Source organism: Aulostomus chinensis, chromosome 11 (genome assembly GCF_037954235.1).
Source record: "Aulostomus chinensis isolate RoL2024-O1b breed Wild chromosome 11, RoL_Achi_v1.0, whole genome shotgun sequence".
Taxonomy (NCBI): Eukaryota; Metazoa; Chordata; class Actinopteri; order Syngnathiformes; family Aulostomidae; genus Aulostomus; species Aulostomus chinensis.
The window spans coordinates 10,423,327-10,443,891 of record NC_141330.1 but is presented as its reverse complement, the minus strand read 5'-3'; the positions used below and the strand labels follow the sequence as shown (position 1 = coordinate 10,443,891).

Genomic DNA, 20,565 nt, shown 5'->3' with positions numbered 1-20,565 from the left:
TTCCGGTGTCGCCACCTTCTTTGTCTCCGGCCCAACATTTCGACACCAGGGGTTGTCTATTTTCCCTTTACTTTTGAGGATATATTTGCACATATATCCCCTATTTTTTAATATTGAATGACAGTCGACTCTGAACTATTTATGCCTAAAAGTAAAGCGCCAAAAATGGATGACCTGGACTACAGTAAGTGCGCTTTCTGAGGAGCTTTTTGCAGAGGCTATCGCTAGTTAGCTGTAGCTAGTGGCTGACATTATTTGCTCAGGTGTGACACATTGATCTTTCGGTCGAAAACTGGAATGGTTACCGAGTCTGGGGAATGTTTTGCTATCTTTTCCGATAATCACGTGTTGCGTGTGAAGCATATTGTAGCTGTAGGGAAGCACATTGCTGCATTAGCGCAGCCAGACGCCGACTAAATATTGATCGTTTCAGCGCGTGCTCGCTGCTCACCTCGGTGGACATTTAACAGCCTCACCTGAACGCACCTACGCAGCGTCCTGTAAAAACTAGCAGTTGTCCACCGTATCGAATCACTCCATCTGTTATCATTTGTGAACTGTCTACTGGTGTGAGTTGGTGTCTCCAGACTGTGGGCGTGGTTGTTGTGGTGGAGAGCAGCTGTTTGTTTTGCAGAGTTCCCTGTGGTTGTGTGGTAGCTTGGGGGGCTGCGGCTGCTAACCACCGCCGTTTATCGCAGAAGAGATATCACGATATTTTTGTTGATCATTTGCCGTCAGTTAAACTCAACTGATGTGATTGTCCCGCAGTAGTTTCTACCTCCACGAACACTGAAGGGGATTCTGTTTCTTCTGGGTGAACTGGATTAAAGTGAAAGTGTTAAGCTCGCATAACAAAAGTCATGAAAATGCACCTCCCGTGTTTTAAGCCAATAAAAAATTTAGCTGCAATTGGATTTTTACTGAAAATAACTCCCTTTTATCATTACGATTGGCATGGACGAATCGAAGGAATAATAATTCCCACATAATTTCACATTTGTATGAGGGCTGAGCGATATGGACAATCAAATATTTTATTATCAAATGTGCTGCGGCTCTGATGTAGGGATGACTTTGTGTTCTTTAAACATTTTATCACAATTACATTTTTCTGAAACTATTCATCAGCGATATATATTAATTCCGAGTTGGGCAAAGGCAAATAATAAAACAGCTGGAACTGTCTAGTAAGTTCAGAAAATACTAGCAGAGTTTGATTTATTGCAAAGCTGTTGTAAAGAGATTTCTACAAATTTATTGATGAACATTTTAGTAAGTTGCTATGAATTCCACAACATGTATTTGTGGTATTGGAAGACATCTTTACATAGGAATTTTTCAGAAAATGAAGAAAGATATGAGAATGCAGATGAATTGCCTTATGGTATATTGACTGTGGCAGAGTTGCTGTGTTGCTGTCACAGTCAACGACAAAGTATTGAGATTGTATCATATGAGTTACTGTGTTACTGCGTTACTCCTACATCTTCTATTACTGTATTACTGCACAACCCTAAATGTTGAGGACTCTTAAACCTACATTTTCAATTACACTAGGTTTTTTCCTTTTTTTTTTAACCACATGTTCAAATGGAGAACACTTGTGAGAAAATATTTGCTGTTTTTAGTTATGATTAAAGAGTTAATAAATGCGGTTGTTCTACCAGCATGGGGCCAGAAGTGGCCACAGGAACTACATTCAAATTATTAAATTAGGTTGTTAGAACCTTAGAAAAGCCTCCAAATATTCAGTGCAGCTTCCTGAATTGATGGTGTTTAATGGCTACTTGGGTTCGATATACATTCATTGTAGTTGTAAACTGATAGTCTGGGAAAGAATGAGAATGAAATTGTGTTAATTAAAATCATTAGGTTAATGATTTATATTTGCCCCTTTGCATTATGAGTGCTCTGTTCATGGAAATCATATTATCCTAATGAAGTAAGACTGTTTTAGTATTTCTTTGTCTTTTTATCATTGAAAACTGCTTCTTTATATTCCCTGATTAAACCTCACATGCTGCTGTAGCTCTCTCACTTTCTCCACTCCTCTCCATTGTTAGATGTTGATCGCAAGATTTGGTCACAACCGTTTTGAGTAACAATGATGGGCTCTAAATAGGTGTATTTCATGTTTTTTCATCAACCTTATAAAGACAACCCCTGCCTTAGATTGTTTGGACACCGTTGTCGATTGTTATATATGCTGTAGTTATTCTTCCATGCTTCCTTTACAGTCCCAGTAGACCTGAGCCCAGAGGAGCGCTCTGAGCTGGAGGACATCCGTAGGAGGAAGGGTGTCCTGCTGCAGGAGATCCAGAGACTCAGGGAGGAATTAAGAGAGGCTATTTTAGAGGTGGAGGGACTGGAGACCAGCACAGAGGGGAGGTAAGCGGACCAAACACTGCCGGCTTGAAAAACAATGTAAGAAAGTGGGAATATGACAGTACAGCATGGTTTCAGATTTTATACGTCTGCACAGTAAGAGCATGTACATTTTCACAGTTTTTGTATCAAATTGCTCTGATATTCTAAACCATTGAGCCTTTGTTATCCTATAAAAATACATATTCTTAAATCTGGGCTTTATTTTCTTATGTATTTGAATCAAACTGGTTGATCGGGATCTGATTTATTTGATGGATTTAAGTGTTTAACATACATTCTCCCTCAATATTGGAAATTTCCCCTACAGATGAAAAAAAATGGGTCCCAGGTTGAAAACAACAATCAGTTCCCTTTTAATATGCTTTGGTTTGATTGAGGAAAATTCTTTCCTCTTTAAGTTACCTTACTTGTATCATCCTCTCCCTGCAGTAAAACTCTACAGAAAAGTAGACATGTGGCTATGGGAAGGAAGAAATTTAACATGGACCCCAAAAAGGTAAAAACTTACCAACATCAGCAGTTGCAGTAATGTGTGTCAGTCGTAATTAGGTGTGTGGTAAATGATTTTATTTTTCCCCCTCTCTGCAGGGCATTGTGTTTCTTGTGGAGAACGAGCTCCTCAGACACACCCCAGAGGACATCGCTCAGTTCCTCTACAAAGGAGAAGGTCTCAACAAGACGGCGATCGGAGATTACCTGGGAGAAAGGTGCTGGGTCCTGGAGTCTCTAAGGTTTCTCTACCTTCACATACCTGTTCACTGATAGTTCTGTTGCTGCTGCTCTACAGGGACGACTTCAACATCAAGGTTCTTCAGGCTTTCGTTGACCTCCACGAGTTCACTGATCTCAACCTTGTCCAGGCCCTCAGGTAAACTTTGTCCATCTGATGTGGTTTAGTGGCCTCAGCAGTGTCGTGTTTTACCTTCTGTCTGTCCCACCCTGGTTAGCGTGATGTGTCAGTATCGCCTCGAGAGAATTGAATTAATTTTGGCACAGACATTCACTTCACCTGGAGGTTTTTGTGGTGAAAGCTCACAAAGCTTAAGGTCACCATGACGACACAAAACAAGCTCTTGAACTACATGCTGATTGTGACAAAAATTGTGTGGCTCTGCCTTGATGGCAGGATTCCCTCTGTAGTTTGACACGAACCTCCACCTGTCCACTGCAGACAGTTCCTGTGGAGTTTCCGTTTGCCAGGTGAGGCCCAGAAGATCGATAGAATGATGGAGGCTTTTGCTCAGAGATACTGCCACTGCAACCCCGGCGTCTTCCAGAGCACCGGTACACACACGCACACACACACTATCACAGTGCATTTTAAATGACGCTTGGACTGAGGCTTTTTCCCGAAGTAAAGATTTACATAAGACATATCTTTAATATGTCAATATGTTCTTTTTTATATATTATTTGTATATAAAAGTAGCTTTACATGTTTTGCATGTTCAATGCTGAGTTGCTGCTACTAATAACCAACAGCATAAGGTTGTCCAGCATTTTCTGCTGCTAAGGTTAAATGGTTCAATATTCATTCGAGTCCGTCTTTTCTTGCGATTCCATTTTTTCTCCAGACACGTGTTATGTGCTGTCGTTTGCCATCATCATGCTGAACACCAGCCTCCATAACCCGAATGTGAGGGACAAACCTGGCGTGGACCGCTTCATCTCGATGAACCGAGGCATCAACGAAGGCGGGGACCTGCCGGAGGAGCTCCTCAGGGTACGTTAAGTTCCGCGTAGTTTTTGAGAGTGAACTATCGAATCGGGATGGAAACTGTCTGCCACAGTGGGAGCAATTAAATGATGGTTGCCTTCTCTTCTACTACAGAACCTCTATGAAAGCATCAAGAATGAGCCCTTCAAGATCCCAGAGGATGACGGCAATGACCTGACGCACACCTTCTTCAACCCCGACAGAGAGGGCTGGCTTCTTAAACTTGGTGAGATGACACCGGTCAGCCTTTTCTGCTTTGTTGTGGATCCCAGCTTTTCTCTGTGTTGGCTTATTGTATGTGAGAGTCATTGATGGAGGAGTTTTGGAGAAATTGATGGATGCAACTTCTTGTCTGGTCCACAATGAGCCTGCTGCTTTGTTTCTACTTCACAGTGTTAGGACATTGAATGTTGCCTTAGCCTGATGGCCAACAGACACTCACTCTCTTGCGTGATGGCGGCCTAAAATCTGATTGATTTCTTCTGCATGGCGGGGCCTGTGATCTGTGTGTCACTAATATATTCTCTTCTTCCTCCCCCATCTCTCTCTCTCTCTCTCTCTCTCGCTCTTTCTCTCTCTCCCTCCTCCATTTATCCACTGTCTCCCTCTAAATGGTCTGGTCCCCCCTTTCTCTGCTTCTCCCCTGCGATTTCCACCCTCTGCTGCCGCTGCTTGTTTTCTCAGGAGGTATGTACTGGTAGTTACCGAGTAGTTTGAAGTTAGTCTTGTAGTTTTCTGTAGACGAGTATCCCTCCAGCTGTGACCCCTCCTCTATTCTCACTCACTGTCACGACTGTGTTTCAGGGGGACGAGTGAAAACTTGGAAAAGGCGATGGTTCATTCTCACGGACAACTGCCTTTATTACTTTGAGTACACCACAGTAAGTCCGATTCATCATCATCGTATGCTATGAACCGCTCCAACTCCAACAATTTTAATACACATTCTCTAGAACTGTGTAGATTGTCATTCATTTGAGTTAAATACACACAAGTAAGTTTTGACACGATTCCTCTGATATTTTCGTGTTTAAACAAAACATTTATAGAAAGTTTGATCGAGACATTTTTTTGTAAAACTGTTTATGATCCCTGATACTAAGATGAAGGTTCCGAACTGATAATCATTCACAAATTAGACTATGTAATGGACTCATGAGGATGTCGGTAGCTGTCTGCTAGCTCCTGTTTACATGACCGTTTGCTCAGATTGAATTTAGCTTGTCAGGTGTATAAAACAACAGTGTGACAGAGTGGCAAACTTGGAACTTCACTTTCGTCAACAATGACACGGCAACGTGCATATGAAGCTACAGCTATCGTAATGTTAGCTAATGTGTGTGTCACTAACAGGATAAGGAGCCACGTGGTATCATTCCTTTGGAGAACCTCAGCATCCGTGAGGTTGAAGACCCAAGAAAACCAGTAAGTTCACATTCCTGCTGAACTTGTTTGGGTGACAAGTGGCACGGCTTTGTATGCTTTGCAGTTTGTGTTACGATTGCTTTTCTTAAGTTCTGCTCTCCCAACAGAACTGCTTTGAGTTGTACATCCCCAACAACCGCGGTCAGCTGATTAAGGCATGCAAGACAGAGGCTGATGGGAGGGTAGTGGAGGGGAACCACATGGTGTACCGTATCTCTGCCCCCACACCCGAGGAGAAGGACGAGTGGATCCACAGCATCAAGTACGTCCATGATAAAGGCATCAGGACGGGTCCGGTCACTTTTGTCAGTGTAGCAGCAAATCTCAAGTTTTCTCGTGACGCAAATAGAGCAGGTCAAGGACAATTTGGTTAAATTTAGTGTAAAGAGACCCAGCGTTCCTCCGTGAGCCAGCACTTGGCAGTAACAACAGAAGACATCAATCAGGGTGATGATGGATAGATGTAAGGGAGCATTTGGTGACAATCCAGCAACTCAGGTTTGTTTCTTTCTCATCTTCCCAGATCGGCTGTCAGCGTTGATCCCTTCTATGAAATGCTCGCCGCCAGGAAGAAACGTATATCACTGAAGAAGAAGGAAGAACAGCCGTAGATGATTCCCTTCTTTCATCTTTCCCTGTCTTCCTTCGTCATCACTCCCTCCAACATGGGACATGTTTCCGTCCTCACGATCTCTTCTTAGGTTCCCTTACCTCACCGTCCTTGTCCCCGATGCCTCGCACTCCTGTTTAACAGACTTTTGAAGGTCACACACAGTGAAGACGTCCTCGCTGTGGCTGCCTCTGTCCTCCTGGTCCTCTCACTACAGCCAGAGCACGCCCTCGGACCCGTCTCCTCACTACATTCCTCTCTAGATCACAATGTCTTTGGCCGTGTTCACACTAATGGAGATCAATTCAAAGGCCATTATTTTGCCTGTCAGTCTCTCGTAGCTAGATTGTCAAAGTTGCACAACAACATGGAGAAAATGGTGAAACTCTGGTTTTTGAAACCCAGAAGTCACTGTGATTTCGAGCGTCTTGATACATTCTTGAGCATCTTTTCTTACCAGTGCACTTTTATTTTATTTTATTTTTTGGGCAGTGGATGGCTAAAGCAGGCCAACTACTCAGCTGAAGATGCTCTGTCTTTCTTTTTTTTATTGTGTTTTCAGCAGATACTGCAGCCTTGGAGAACACACATATTGAACCTGTTTTAAGATCTCCATCTGTGTGAATATGTTCTTATTCAGGGTAGCAAGCAAGAAGCTCATGTTAGGTCACATGATGCTAGCAAAAGAAGAAACTGCTCTTCTTGATTGTCTTCACACACACACAGACACACACACACAACCAAAAAAAATGTGAACTCACTTTTCAAAAACACTACAAATTTTTGTTACAGTTGTACAGGTTCAAAGCTACAGAGGAAAAAGTTGAGATCAAAAACAAATCAGGAAATAGTTGATGGCGAGGTGCCCGTTGCTTCCTGTAGAATGGCTTCACTCACACACATTTTTATTTTTATTTATATATATATATATATATATATATATATATATATATATATATATTACACACACACACACACACACACATATAAAATGTGTGTATGTGTGAAGGAAATGCATTTCTCACAACAGACATGATGGTGTATCGCTAACCCTAACCCAAGTTACAGGGGGATCTTCTAATGTGGGAGCATCGGTGGAGGTGAAGAGTAGTTAGCTGCTAGTTCCAGCTCACTAAGACAACATATTAGCATGTTTATTAACATGTTTCAGCAATAGTGGAGTAGAAAACTGTAGTAGGAGGCTTATTAACTATGTACTGAGCAACGATCATCATGTCCTCTCTGATGTAACGTCACGGCATGCCACAGATCATTTCCTTCCCGCTCTAAAACTCTCATCTACCTGTTCGAGCCGCGTCTGTCCGCTAGAGTCTCAAGAAGGCAGCTCATTATGACGTATACTTGTTTTGTAAATAGCATATTTGTTTACGATACACGTGCAAATGATTTAATTTATTCTTTATGTTTTGTTAAAAGATTTTTTTTGTATGAGCTACTGTAGGACTGCATGTTGACAAATGGAGTCGTAGGTACTGATGCGTCGCTGATCATGCTAGTGCACTGAGGAGTGTTAGTGTTCCCTGGTGAGTAGAGGAAGATTTACAGTTACAAGTTCAAGTTGATTTTTGCATACATTGAAATGTGCTTATTGGTCATACTGAAATTATTGTTTGTAGTCTGAGTTCACGCCGTCAGACTCAGTGAAGCACAAGCAGGGATCAGTCTCACAGTCTTTTGTTTTCTTTGCCGGCCGAAGTCCAAGGAACACTACTAAATCTTTGATTTATGATGTAATGAGATTATTCAGATAAAAGTTTTGATTTGTGATAGTTTTGCTTGACATCCAGCTGATTAAACTTCAGACATTTATTGAAAAATGCCTTTTAGGTGGTTGGAAAAGTAGCGCTACAATATTTGTCTACTGCACTTTATCAAATGTTAGCATTGAGGAGAAAATGCTCTGTAGCGCACTCTGTTGGTGACCTATGCTGAGGGACGAACCAGAAATATAACGCCACCACCTGGTCATTTCCAGCAACAGTTGTGACCAACGCGTACTGTAGTTTTCAGCTTCATTTCTTCACCTGATAACTGAAGGGTCATAACCTGTAAAGACACTGAGAGCGATCGGTCTCTTCCAGTAGAGCTCCTGTGTTGCCTTTAATTCTCCCGTTTCTCTCCAGAAGCATCAAACTGATGAAGGCCTGACTTTATATTTCTGTTTAAGTGCTTCTGTGTTGGTACACATAACTTGAGTCTGCGTAGGCCTCCACCTTCGTGGCATTCTTGAAGTGCATAGTTGCCAAAAAAAAAAAAAACAACTGTTGGAACAACCAACGTTTCAGTCACTGAACACTGATGGAACTGAAACTGGGCCTGTGTTTCTGGTTGTTTCCACCCCGGAGCCATCTCTCTGAGAAAATGTCTTTATTTTATATTTATTTATTTTATTTACTGTGAGGTGAAGATGGATAGATCATCTGTAAATGTAGCAAAAAGGATAAAAACCACGACACATTGGTGCCAGTCAACTACTGTGTAACAATAAAGTTGAACAGAGATGATTGATGTGTTCTTTTTTTTTTATTGTTTTATTGACAGTAGAGTAGCTGAGCCTCTGCTGCAGCTCTGTGTTTCAAGATGTCAAAAATGGAACATTAATTCAATTTTAATCAGACTAACAGAAGCTATTTGAGGCTCTATTATGAATGTGTCTGACAGGATTAAAGTCACGTTAGCCCAAAAACTTTTACGCTCGCCTGACATCCTGTTATAAACTTATCTGGGTGTGACACACACAAAAACTAAGACACTTCACACCATTTTATTTACATAAAACCATAAATTTCCACCAGAGCTAAAATTGTTGTGTATGTACAACACCAGAAATGTACAATCAAGGCCAGATCACAATAACTTTATAACAACATCACATTTCAAAACATTGAAATCTAAGTTGTTGAAAAAATGTGATTGTCAGTGAGTTCTGTGGAAAAATGTATTACATATAAAAACATGCATTTTATACATATATATATGTATATATTTCTCAAAAACGGCACTATATTCTAAGAATCCAATTGCTCCAGAACACTAAATTCAGTCACAACAAATTCCACCTAGAAAATTAAGATTAAAAAAGTGTATTGTATAAGTGTCATTGATTCTATAGATTCTTTGGTTAATTAGCTGTATCTTCCATGGAAACCTTTTTGAAAGAGAATCCAGATTAGAAATTTCACATTTTTACATCAGAACATGTAAGAAACCTTTCAAAGTTTAAACATATGACAATATGTCACAGCACTTAACACTGACATTCAATGATAGTCAAAGACGGCTAAGTTCCTACTGAGACTCCAACTCACAGTCTGTTCAACATGTTTCTTCATGAAAAAGTCACTAACAAAGTTTAAGGAAGGCATTGATTCTGGGTTGGCAGGACTTGGCCACACTCATCCTTGCATTAAGTCTTTGTTCCTTCTTTAATGTCTGTACTTTCTACAGGACAGTCCAGGGAAGTTACCCACTTGCATCAGATGGCAGCTTTTCAGTGACATGGGTCAAAGGGGTATTTGGCGACGCCTCCATGAAGCTCCACCTCTGTCTCTGACCAGGAGATGACATCACCTTTGAGGTGGCTGCCACAGGAAGCGAGGCTGTAGATGTCACTGGCGCTCAGGACGTGAGACCACATCTGCAAGTCTGACATCTCTCCTACGAATGACTGAGTGGCATCAAAACGACCTCCAAGAGTGTCCTAAAAAAGACAAAGACATTGGAAGATTGGTCCAAACTGGCTGTTACTGCGTATGTGAAAAGGTCTTTTGCAAAAGAAAAAAAAACAAATTCCCACTGCTGTCAGCCATAAAGGAATGAAAAATGAATCTCATTCATGAAATGTTCTTGTGCAAACATTTTTTAACCCTCAGTTTAGCCTGACCAGTTGCAAAAGGTTCACCAAGAGCAAAGAGTTACTGTCCGGCTTTGCTTCTTGATTGTAAGACCAGATTGAGGGTTAAAAAAATCCATTAATCAGTAAGAAATGTATGCATAAGAACATTTCATGAATGAGGCCAAGTGTTCAGTTGGATCTGGTCTTTCTTCATCTGCACTGTTACCTGTTCCTGTCCCAGGATGAAGACCCCTCCTGGTTTGATCGGGTGCCAGGGTGAAAGATTCATCCCGGAGCCCCTCTGCAGCCCGTCCTGGTAGACCTCCCAGTGTCCGTCCCGGGTGGTCCAGGTCACACACACATGGTGCCACTTGCCATCGCTCAGGGAGAGGGGCAGCGTCACAGCCTGAGGATGGGATTAAGATTACAAACCAAAATTGTACTGGGGTATAATGAAGTATTTTTGGACTGGACACAGTTTGTAAATAAACAGAACCAAAACTCCAGTGAGAGCAACTACTGATCCATTACCTCAGCAGGAAAAAGCAACTGTCAGCAAGAAGAGCTTTCACCAGCAAGGATGAACATTCAGTGAGCCATCAGCTAAATGCAGCCCTGGAGTAGGTAAACATTCAGGACAAGACCACTGGACGGTTGTCCTCCCTCTGTCTCTGCTCTCGTTATTCATCCTCTTTACCTGAGCCGTTCACTGGCAGTTTGACAGCAAGTCCACATGAGGAGCTCAGCAAAGGACTAGCGGTCATTTCACTGTATCGACAAGCACTAAATCAGTTACAGTCAACCAGATATATCTGGAGTGCAGCTGTCACAGTGTCCTTGACCTTTGACCACCAAAATCATATCCACTCAGCCTTGAATCCCAGTGGAAATCTGGGTCAAATGGGAAAAATTCCCCCAAGGTGCTCCTGACATCTCGAGTTAAAGCGAATGGAATGGATGAATACATTCATATTTATTAAGTTTTTATCCAGAAAACTCAGGATGTGTTTGAAAGTGATGTCATATTGCAGTCCATTGTAAACCCCCCAAAAACTCATTTGACAGAAGATTGCATTTTGATTGAGTTCTTTCTCTCACCTTGTCATCAATCAGCAGCTCCATGGGGTTGTTCCCCCACTCGATGAGCACCAGCTCGTTGGCCTGTCCAGGTGCTGAGTAAGAGATGGGCGTCCCCAGACTGGGACCAACACCCGCCTTGAGCCAGAGACACAGTGTCAGAGCGAAGATCTCCTGAAGCAGGGTTCTCTTCACGCGTCCGTACATGTAGCTGGTTTTCATTGGGAAACCAATCTGGAAGGCGTCTGGACTCGTGGATTTCTTCCTGCTGGAACCTGTTCACGAAGAACATGAACAATCTCAACCTCAAGGTCCATCGAGCAGCTTTTGGTTTTATCAAACGATGTTCGCTCATTTTGGCAAGGGGTGACAGGCACGGAGTCATCTGTGGATGTATTTGTGGCTCAAATTTGAGTTTGAAAAGGTCACATGAGGAAGACACACAATCACAAAAAATGAATTAATAAATAAAACATCTAAAGTGCCGAAGGTCATTCATGACTTTGAACAGAGGGAACCAGCCAAATTATTTTCTGAGTAAGTTTTTGCCAACTGCTTTTTTGAGGGTCAAAATTCAAGTAGGAGCAGAATCATGAACAGATTATTGCTTTTGACAATGGAAAATATTTCACATCAAAATGATCTTTCCAGGAAAAATCAACATTTGGGTTTTAATTTCTATTTTGCAAGTTCTGAAGTCTGTGGCAGATCAATAACAGAGAGTTTCAGCAGGTTGTGACATCAGGTACCTGCGAGGTGCAGCTGATTGAGCATCATCTCCAGTTTGTTGGCGTGGAAACCTCCCTGCGGCCCATGTGATCTGTATCCCACTTGTGAAAGGTAACTGTGACTGTCTGCTTCATTACTGTGGTGATCGTCATCATCGTCGTCGTCATGGTCGCTGTGGTCGTCATGGTCTCCATCATAATGGTCATCGTTGTGGCTGTCATAGTGAGGGCCAGTGTGGTTCCCACTGTCACTGTGACCACCGTCCTTGTGGTCAGGTGAGTGTCCATCATCATGGTGATCATCACCATCGTCATCGTGATGGTCCCCCTCGTCGCGGTGACTGCTGTGGTCGTGGTGGGGATCCGGGCTGCTAAGAGCGGCCGTGTGGTGGTGCAGCTGCTGTTCCAGAGCGGTGATCTTCCTCTGCAGCAGCTCCTTCAGAGAGCTGGAGTACGTCATCGAGGTGTTCCTCTTCTGCACAGGGAGGAGAAAACACACTGAGGAGGTCTGGACCGAAACATGCAGTTAAGTTAGTGGGGACAGCCTGAAGGAAGCCTGCTGGTGGTCTGTCACCAAGTATCAAGATGGGGATCTGGGTGTTGGTGGCCTCATCAAAGCTCTTACAAAATTCTCATTCTGGCATCTCAACAATAAAACTGAGAAACACATCCAAGAAAGATTCAGAAAAGCTGAATGAAACGTAGACGTCTGCATCTCCTGCTGCTGCTGGAACACTGACCACCAAGAAGACACAACACACAACTCCACCTCTTAGATAATTACACCAGCATCCAGCAGCCTGATGTATAGCGTGCGTGCGCACACACACACACACACACACACACACACACACACACACACACACACACACACACACACACACACACACACACACACACACACAGCTCCACTTTTAGGCCCAGCTAAAACATTTCAAGAACCTGCTTTCAGCAATTACACCAGGAGAGCTTCCCAAGCATCTTAGAGGAGCTGAAAATACTAATTTTGCTGCGTAAATTACAACCCCATCGATGTGGTCTGGCTTTTAATCTGAATCAGAATCAGAATCAGAATACTTTATTAATACCCAGGGGGAAATTCTGTAAATTTTACTACTCTATCTTATTAGGATGTTCAGAGTTCCACGGTAAATTATTTACTTGTGCTGTCAACCGCTTGAAAAACCGTTGGAAAAACATTTAATTTTCTTCTAAAGCTGCTCTATAAACAAGCTTGACTGACTGATTGGTTGATTAATTGAATGATTTATTGATCACTGGTGTAATAAGCATAACTAATAATCCTATAATTGAAGCTGCATTCATCAGTCTTGTATGTTGTGCTCCTCTCAGCGTTTATCAGGTCTTCCTGCTTCCCTCTCAGGTAATCCAGGCTCTGTCCTGGAGTGTGCCCTGATTACCACTCTGTCAAGGGACATCACAATAATTACTGCTGATCTTAGAACCCCCCACGCACACGCACACACACACACACACACACACACACACACACACACACACACACACACACACACACACACACACACACCACACACACACCATCAACCCTCCACACCACAGCTCCTGGCATCTGTCTGCGATCATGACCCAAGCAGTAAAAAAGGAGTCTTCCAAGGACAGCCATGAAGGAAAAAAACATGAATCAACCTGTCTTTCCGACCTCATGAGAAAGTATCTCTACATCCTCTCTTAACTGGATCAGACATCCTCCTCTGCGCTGCTTTAGCGCTCAGAAGTGCCCACCGAGGGACAACAAACAATATGTAGAGAGAGGCTTTATGTGATTAAGTCGTTAATTGTTTCTTTGTCTGAAGTACTTAGTGTAGATTCTACTTTGGTAATCCTCTGATGATAGCAGAGCTGCGTACAAACAAGGAAGAGCCTTGTATGGGCACAACCACAAACCTTTTTCATAAAACTTTACACACTCATTTATTTGAAGTTGTGAAAGTTGCTCTGGCTCACCTGCAGGGTGTCCAGCCGCTCCTTCAGCACCTGCAGCATCCGCTCCATCTGCTCAGGTGAGGATGCTACGTCCGTCACGTGTTTATGCTTCTGGTTGGTGCTGCTGTGCTCGCCATCGGATCGTTGGCCCCCCACAGAGGGGTGGTGTGTGGAGTCTGGGATGAGGTTTCCATGGTGACCGTGATGGTTGCTATGGTGCATGCTGTCAGTGTACATGTGATCCGAGTGCGAGGATAAGCCATGGTGGTTGTCATGAGGCGCCCGTCCCAAGCCCTCGCACAGGGTGAGCTTGGCCGTCAGTTCTCTGATGGTCTCCCTCTGGTCCAGGATGGTCTCTTTCTGCTGGACCAGGCTCTCCCTCAGGTGGAGGATGGTGGCTTTGGCCTCCTCGCTCGCCCCCCACCAGCCAGCGGGAGGTACACTTTGATAACCTGCTCCGCTGGGCCCTGCTGCCCCGACACCCGGACCTGCTGTGGGGAAGCAGGCAGGGTCTGCGTCCATGGGAATGGGGGTGCACACAAAACGTGGGTGTGCTCCGTAGTCAAAGTCAGACCCTGACTTGGCAAACACCGGACACAGGAGGAGTGAGAGTAGAAAAAACACAGCACGTGGAAGGAAGGCGGACAGGTGTGGAGAGTTCCTCATGATCTCCATCATCCAGGAGACTAAAGAGCTTGGCTTCACTTCAGAGTGTGTGACGCTGCGTGAAGTAAGACTTCTCTTGACTTCTGTCTTGATGTGAAGGAGACATGAGGGGGACACGCCATCCAGGAGTTTATCTGAAAGACAGTTTTATCATCAAAGTCTTATTTCTGGATGCTGTGTTGTAGAAGCACTGAAGACCAGAACAATCCTTCAAAATAAAACACCATATATTTGATCGCTCCTTTGTTTGCTGTTCCAGTGTTCTGTCAGTCAGGACGTCTACGTCAGGCTGATAGAACAGGACAGTTCTACTGGTCTCAGCAGGATGCAAGGGAGGACTTGTGACGTCTTTGGCCCCAGGAAGCACAAATCCGTCTGACCACTAACCTTGCATGGCAAAGGGCTGTGCCAAACGAGCCAGACGTGGATTAGTCCAAATCAGAGGTGTGATCATGAGTCCATACTCAGTCACACTACACTCTATTTATAATGTGTACTACGACCACATACACTCATGATGATAAAACACTCACACTCAAGACTGTTGTGCCTGGATATATTTTTCAATTCAAAGTCCTAAATTCAGGGGTGTCTGGCTTTGCCATGCTTTTCTTACTTGTCTCGCTCCGTATTCATCACTCCACAACCTGATCAAATTATGAAAAAGTAAAGGAAGTCCAGCACATTTAAGTGTTCACCTCACAGAGACAACATAAACAGACATCTGAAGTATAATTTCCAAGTACTTTTGTATTATGAAGTTAGTTATTGCTCATCTTATTCTGTACATCTGGTGGGCCAAATCTAACCTTAAATCGGGCTAAATTTGGCCCACAGCCCACACTTTGAGCAGCCCTGGTCTATATCATCAAGGGCAGCTGACCTCTTGGAGCTTTGTGACATGTCCTGCATTATACACACTCGGCCTTTTCAAATGGCACAAACGTGACACGGCTGCTAAACCTCGCTGACCACCTGTTGCGTGCAGTGACCAGAATCTTCCAGTGTGTGTGTGTGTGTGTGTGTGTGTGTGGTTTATACATGATTCACAGTAATTTATCTATTATGACACAGGGTGAAAACATACATTGATGTGTATGTTTTAAAACCTGGTTTCCTCTGAGATGTGGGATCAGAAATGATTCAGTGAGCTGCAGAAACCATAGAAGGATCGTACCTACTCTTCTAAATCACTAACGCACTCGCTAATGTTCTTTTAAAGGAGGAACAACGTACGTGTTCTCTCTTGGTTCCTGTTGAATAGCGGGGCTTAGTGAACAGACAGATGGTCGACATACAGAAGTGTGTCATCCTCAATCTGCACTCTTCGGCCCTGAGAGTCCGTCACCACCCACAGGTCACTCAATTAACCTAATTGCAAGAAGTTGTTGTGCTAACTTAGCAGCCAGAGATAAGTGGGCTCTCACTGTGTGTGCATGTCTGCCTGTGTTTGTGTGTGTGTGTGTGTGTGTGTGTGTGTGTGGTAATCCATGGTGAACAGGGTCGTGCATCATCCCAGCACCATATGGTGAAGGTGGATATTTAAGTAGTACGATTAGTGGTAAATTCACAACTGACAAGTGTAGTTAGAGCTGTGTTTAAAGAACAGTCTTCCCGTAGGAAAGGGGAGCGTTCCTTTCGTAAACAAACTGGACAGATTCAACATCAGCGTCTTTATGTCCACCAGACGCTTCCCTCGAATGTTCCGAGATGCTTTCAGCCAAGATGACAACATCCGCACGTCACTTCTCTGTTTATAGAACCACTTCAAAGACGTTCCACCGCTTTACTAAAATGATGCTCAAAACTTCAGAGTACAAACTCAGTCTGTCTCCTTTAACATGCTGTGTTCATTTGCCTCAGCACGCCACTATTACTGCAACAATAACAATACTACAAGATGGAGGATTCGTTGTCAGAATAGTTTTGAAATGTATCTATTTGTTGTCTGACATAAACTCTCCAATCCGCTCCAGTGTTGTGTTACTGTCAAGAAGCCGTTAGCGCTCTGATATCCTTTCAGCCTTGAATTCTTTCTTCGTCGAATCTTTTTTGGTCTGGTTCAGAGATGGTGCATCATCTCAAAAATTCTTTAAAATCTGCAGATATTTTGGGCATTGGATTCCAGCAGAGCCCCGTTCATTTCCCGTCTTTCTGCTGTCAAAGGAAAAAAAAACAAAAGAGAGCACCAGCAACAACCTTGTGTTGGAAACTGATGCATGATCTCGTTTACCCCCCGACTACAACGACTTCATTTCATTATCAGCAGGAAATATTGGAGTTAATGAATTATATATATATATATATATATATATATATATATATATATATATATATATATATATATATATATATATATATGTTTTTTTTTAACCAATCAGATTGGTTTTAAAGAACCGCTGTAGGATCACCAGGAGCACAACCAGTAGTTAATAACAAACAGCGTTTTTCTTGAACGTCTCTCAGATGTGGAACCTGACCAGCGGGAAAAAAAAAATCAACTCAAGTGAAGTTTTTAGCAAACGTTTCAGACTTAAAGCAAAATCAGAACGACACACATATTTAAACCTGCATGACTAGAGGTATCTTTATCCTTTAACTGCCTTTAATTATTCGTCACCTGGGTACTGAACTTGTTTTTACGGATGCATGGAAGTGTTTTTCTGTTGTTGTTTGTTCTGTTTCTTTGCTGATATCTGATTTCCTTTTATTTTACTCTGTTTTTGGTTTGACAGCTGATGTATGCAGATGTCGATATTATCAGTAGAGGACAAATTTACAGGATAGTCACATTTTTCACATCATGAAAAACACATGTAAGTGTTGTAAATTACTTTTTACTTGTTTCAGAAACATTTGTCAAAGCCAGTGAATCTCATTTTTATCGTTTCTTCATTGTTTGATAGGAGCAGAGAAGAAAGAGACTTGAGTTGATGGACTGTTGCTGATGTACACTGACCAATATCTGCTGATACTGATGGCGTGCTTTTGTTGTCACGCATCCCTACTTGCCTTTTTGACTTTTTTTTTTTTTTAAAAGCTGACTTTTACAAAAACTTGAACTCGTAGCTGGATTTGAAAATGGTCAACATTTGCATGCAGAGCATCAGAACTTCAGACTGTTTATAATGAGCTGAAGTTGTACGGAGTTAACTCGCATCGTCCCCATCAAATCAATCGAGTGCAAAAAACAACAACCCAGTACTTAATAGTAATAAAACTGATGATGAACTGACTGTTTAACATGATGTAACTTTAACTGAGGTAGAATGAGTCCTTACCTGAGTGTCCCGGCTGGTGGATCGGCAGCGTGAACTTGTAGTGAGGTAGTCTTCCTCACACACTGATGAGATTGAGAGAGATTTACTCCAGAGAGCTCAGCTCCTTCTATCCCTTCCCCATTGTCTCTGCCTCCTCTTTTCTCTCTCCTCCTCTTCACCCCCTCCTTTTGTAGGTTGTTTTTCTCAGTCACACCGCACCTCTTTTTGTGTCGCTGCTTTTAATCATCTTACAGCATCTTCATCTGAGATAGACGTACCCTCCTGACACTTTAACACGTTATTTCCAGACCTGCAGCAGCTTGGCCTCACCTCTGCAACACGTGACGTCGCTCACCTACATCTCAGCATGGCCAGTAAGTGGCCTGAATAATTTCTCGCCTCCTCCGGGCTGAGTGACAGCCAGCGAGGCGTCGGCAGGACAGATGGCTGCTTTAAGGTCAAATGAAATCACACACACACACACACACACACACACACACACACACACACACACACACACACACACACACAGTGGAGCCTGCATGTTAATTACAGGCCAACACCTGATAGATTCAGACACGCTGGCATATGTCGGCCTCTGGCAGCTCAGGTGACAAGACTTAACACACCAACGGTAAATAGTGTCCAGCTGAACACCTGAGTACCTGAGTGATGAACATGAACTTCAGTCTTGTCTGATCGCAGCAGGCTGTTAATGTGAGTCTGGAGGAAGCGTCATAGAGCTAAAAGTTCCCATGTTTGAGTTTTGCCAAATTCTATTTGTTTTTTTACAGTGTGAGCCCTACTTAGAACAGTTTGATGAGGGGATGAATCACATTTCACTGAGAAAACATCCAGAAATCGATCAATATCAAGAAAGGAAACTAAATCAGGGAGTTTCAGAACATTGATTATTTCATTATGAGCTCAGTAAAGTGACCAGAACTTATTGGATCATCACTAGAAGCTCTGAAATGCAACATGATAATCGTCCGCAATCTCTAGCACAGAAGACATGCGAGTGACTTTAAGGGTTTAAGATGACCCCTCGGCACCGTGGCTCAGGTTTTAGGGTATTTACACAACTGTATTCCAAAAGTGACACCACATTTTAATTAAATCTTCACATCTTGATAACATTTATTGAGTATTTCTATTTATCTACTAGCTTCACTTTGATGTAGCTTTAAAAATGCTTGTATTACAGACACTATACACTTTCATTGTGGAAAACTGTGAACATGCGTCACTTGAACTTCTCCCACCATCTTGTTTTTGATAAGACACCAAAGCACCTTTAAAACATCATCTTCTTCTTTAATTCGTATATGTAGAGTGTAGCAGCGTAGCGAAGGAACTGTGTTTTGTCTGTGAAGAAACATCTGCTGTAACAACCAAGACACGTTCTCATCATTTTACAGCGATAACAATGAGCCTCACGCAAACACGTTTGTTCTTACAGGATTTTTTTAATGCTCACTTCTGTCCTAAAGACGGGAATAAAAGCCTGAAAAGATTTAAATAAGAGCCGTCACAGTCGAAAGGTCAGGCTGGGTAAATAAAACTGGTACAATTCACTGAGCGAATAAAACTTGAATCAAGATTGAGGCTCTTTAATCAAGATAAAACAAAGAAGTCTCAGTGCATCTCCATGTGCAGGGGAATTACAAGATGCATCAAGATCAAAACTGCAATCACTGGCTTTTACATGAAGATTGTGCTTATTATACAAACTACAAAAGTCTAAATATCAGTTTTATGCAGTAAAAAAACACAATAGTTGAAGGTTGACAGCGGCAAGCAGAATATAGTTATTAAATTGCATATCATGTGTCATTTCTCTCTCTTTCTCTCTCTTTATATATATATTAAAACATTAAAAAGATGTATATATATTTACATATATATATATCTTTATCTTTTTTAATTAATCTTTAGCTATTCTGATGATTCTGCATTCTCATCTCTTCATCTGGGATTATTTAGTTCGGCATTTACTGTGAAGAAGTTGCACTGATGTGTGCGTTTACTTCTGATCACCTGAGACATTTTTTCTGTGTGTGACAAGTTTGGATCAAGTCCAAGAGAAAACAGGAGCTACACGGGAGATAAATATTCAGATTACACACACACACACACACACACACACACACACACACACACACACACACACACATGTCAGATCTGTCAACGTGTTTTGATGTAACGCCGTGAAAAAGGTGATGTTGATGGTGAGATCTTCCTGAGTCATCTTTATGGTTAATAGGTCATCTGAGTCAATCTCATTAGAATTAGACCCAGAGGAAGCGAACCGAGACAAACAGCTTTACGGCTCAGGTCCAAGGACAGAAGACCACAGACACTCCAATGTTCCCCTCAACACTGAACCAAGTGACCCAGACGCTCACTCGTCTGCTGCAGCCCGGAGGCAAACATGACGTCCTCACTTATGAAGGAAGAGATTCTCCCTGGTGGAGGTTTGTGTGTCATTGAAGGAACTGATGGTGGCAGCGCTGCTTCTTGGTTTCTAAACAAACGATATGTAGCAGCGACGAGGTAGGATCAATAAAAGTGACCCATTAACACTCTGAGGAGGAAATGTATGTGAAGCGTTACTGACTTTATTTAAAACTGGCACCTGAACAATATGAGTGACAGCCATGATTTATGAAGGTGTGTGTTTGTCCCCCAGCAGTGATGTAACTGTCTGCACTTGTTGCATGCAGAGGAAGTGCTGCAGGAAGTCATTATCACACATCGCCACCCTCTGGGTAAAAGCTGCAACTGCAACACAAGACAAAGTCCCAACAGGTGATGTGACCACTACAAACGGGAACATTAGTTTCCTCTGTATGTTTAACATGACATCAACT

At 42.6% G+C, this 20,565-nt stretch overlaps 2 protein-coding genes across 2 annotated transcripts; one reads left to right on the top strand and one right to left on the bottom strand.

Annotated features, from left to right (window-relative positions):
- Window positions 1–8,679, top strand: cyth2 (cytohesin 2). The gene is made up of 12 exons (XM_086218329.1): window positions 1–184; window positions 2,238–2,388; window positions 2,818–2,884; window positions 2,977–3,095; window positions 3,176–3,256; window positions 3,560–3,672; window positions 3,963–4,111; window positions 4,220–4,331; window positions 4,910–4,986; window positions 5,459–5,530; window positions 5,638–5,792; window positions 6,054–8,679. The coding sequence occupies exons 1-12, from the start codon at window positions 118–120 to the stop codon at window positions 6,139–6,141; spliced, it is 1,251 nt and encodes a 416-aa protein (XP_086074455.1). The 5' UTR covers window positions 1–117; the 3' UTR covers window positions 6,142–8,679.
- Window positions 8,680–8,695: 16 nt separating this feature from the next.
- LOC147253258 (neuronal pentraxin-2) lies at window positions 8,696–17,990 on the bottom strand. The gene is made up of 6 exons (XM_086218328.1): window positions 17,714–17,990; window positions 13,788–14,566; window positions 11,823–12,276; window positions 11,095–11,348; window positions 10,223–10,402; window positions 8,696–9,861 (listed from the first exon to the last, which is right to left on the bottom strand). The coding sequence occupies exons 2-6, from the start codon at window positions 14,442–14,444 to the stop codon at window positions 9,652–9,654; spliced, it is 1,755 nt and encodes a 584-aa protein (XP_086074454.1). The 5' UTR covers window positions 14,445–14,566; window positions 17,714–17,990; the 3' UTR covers window positions 8,696–9,651.
- Window positions 17,991–20,565: the final 2,575 nt, after the last annotated feature.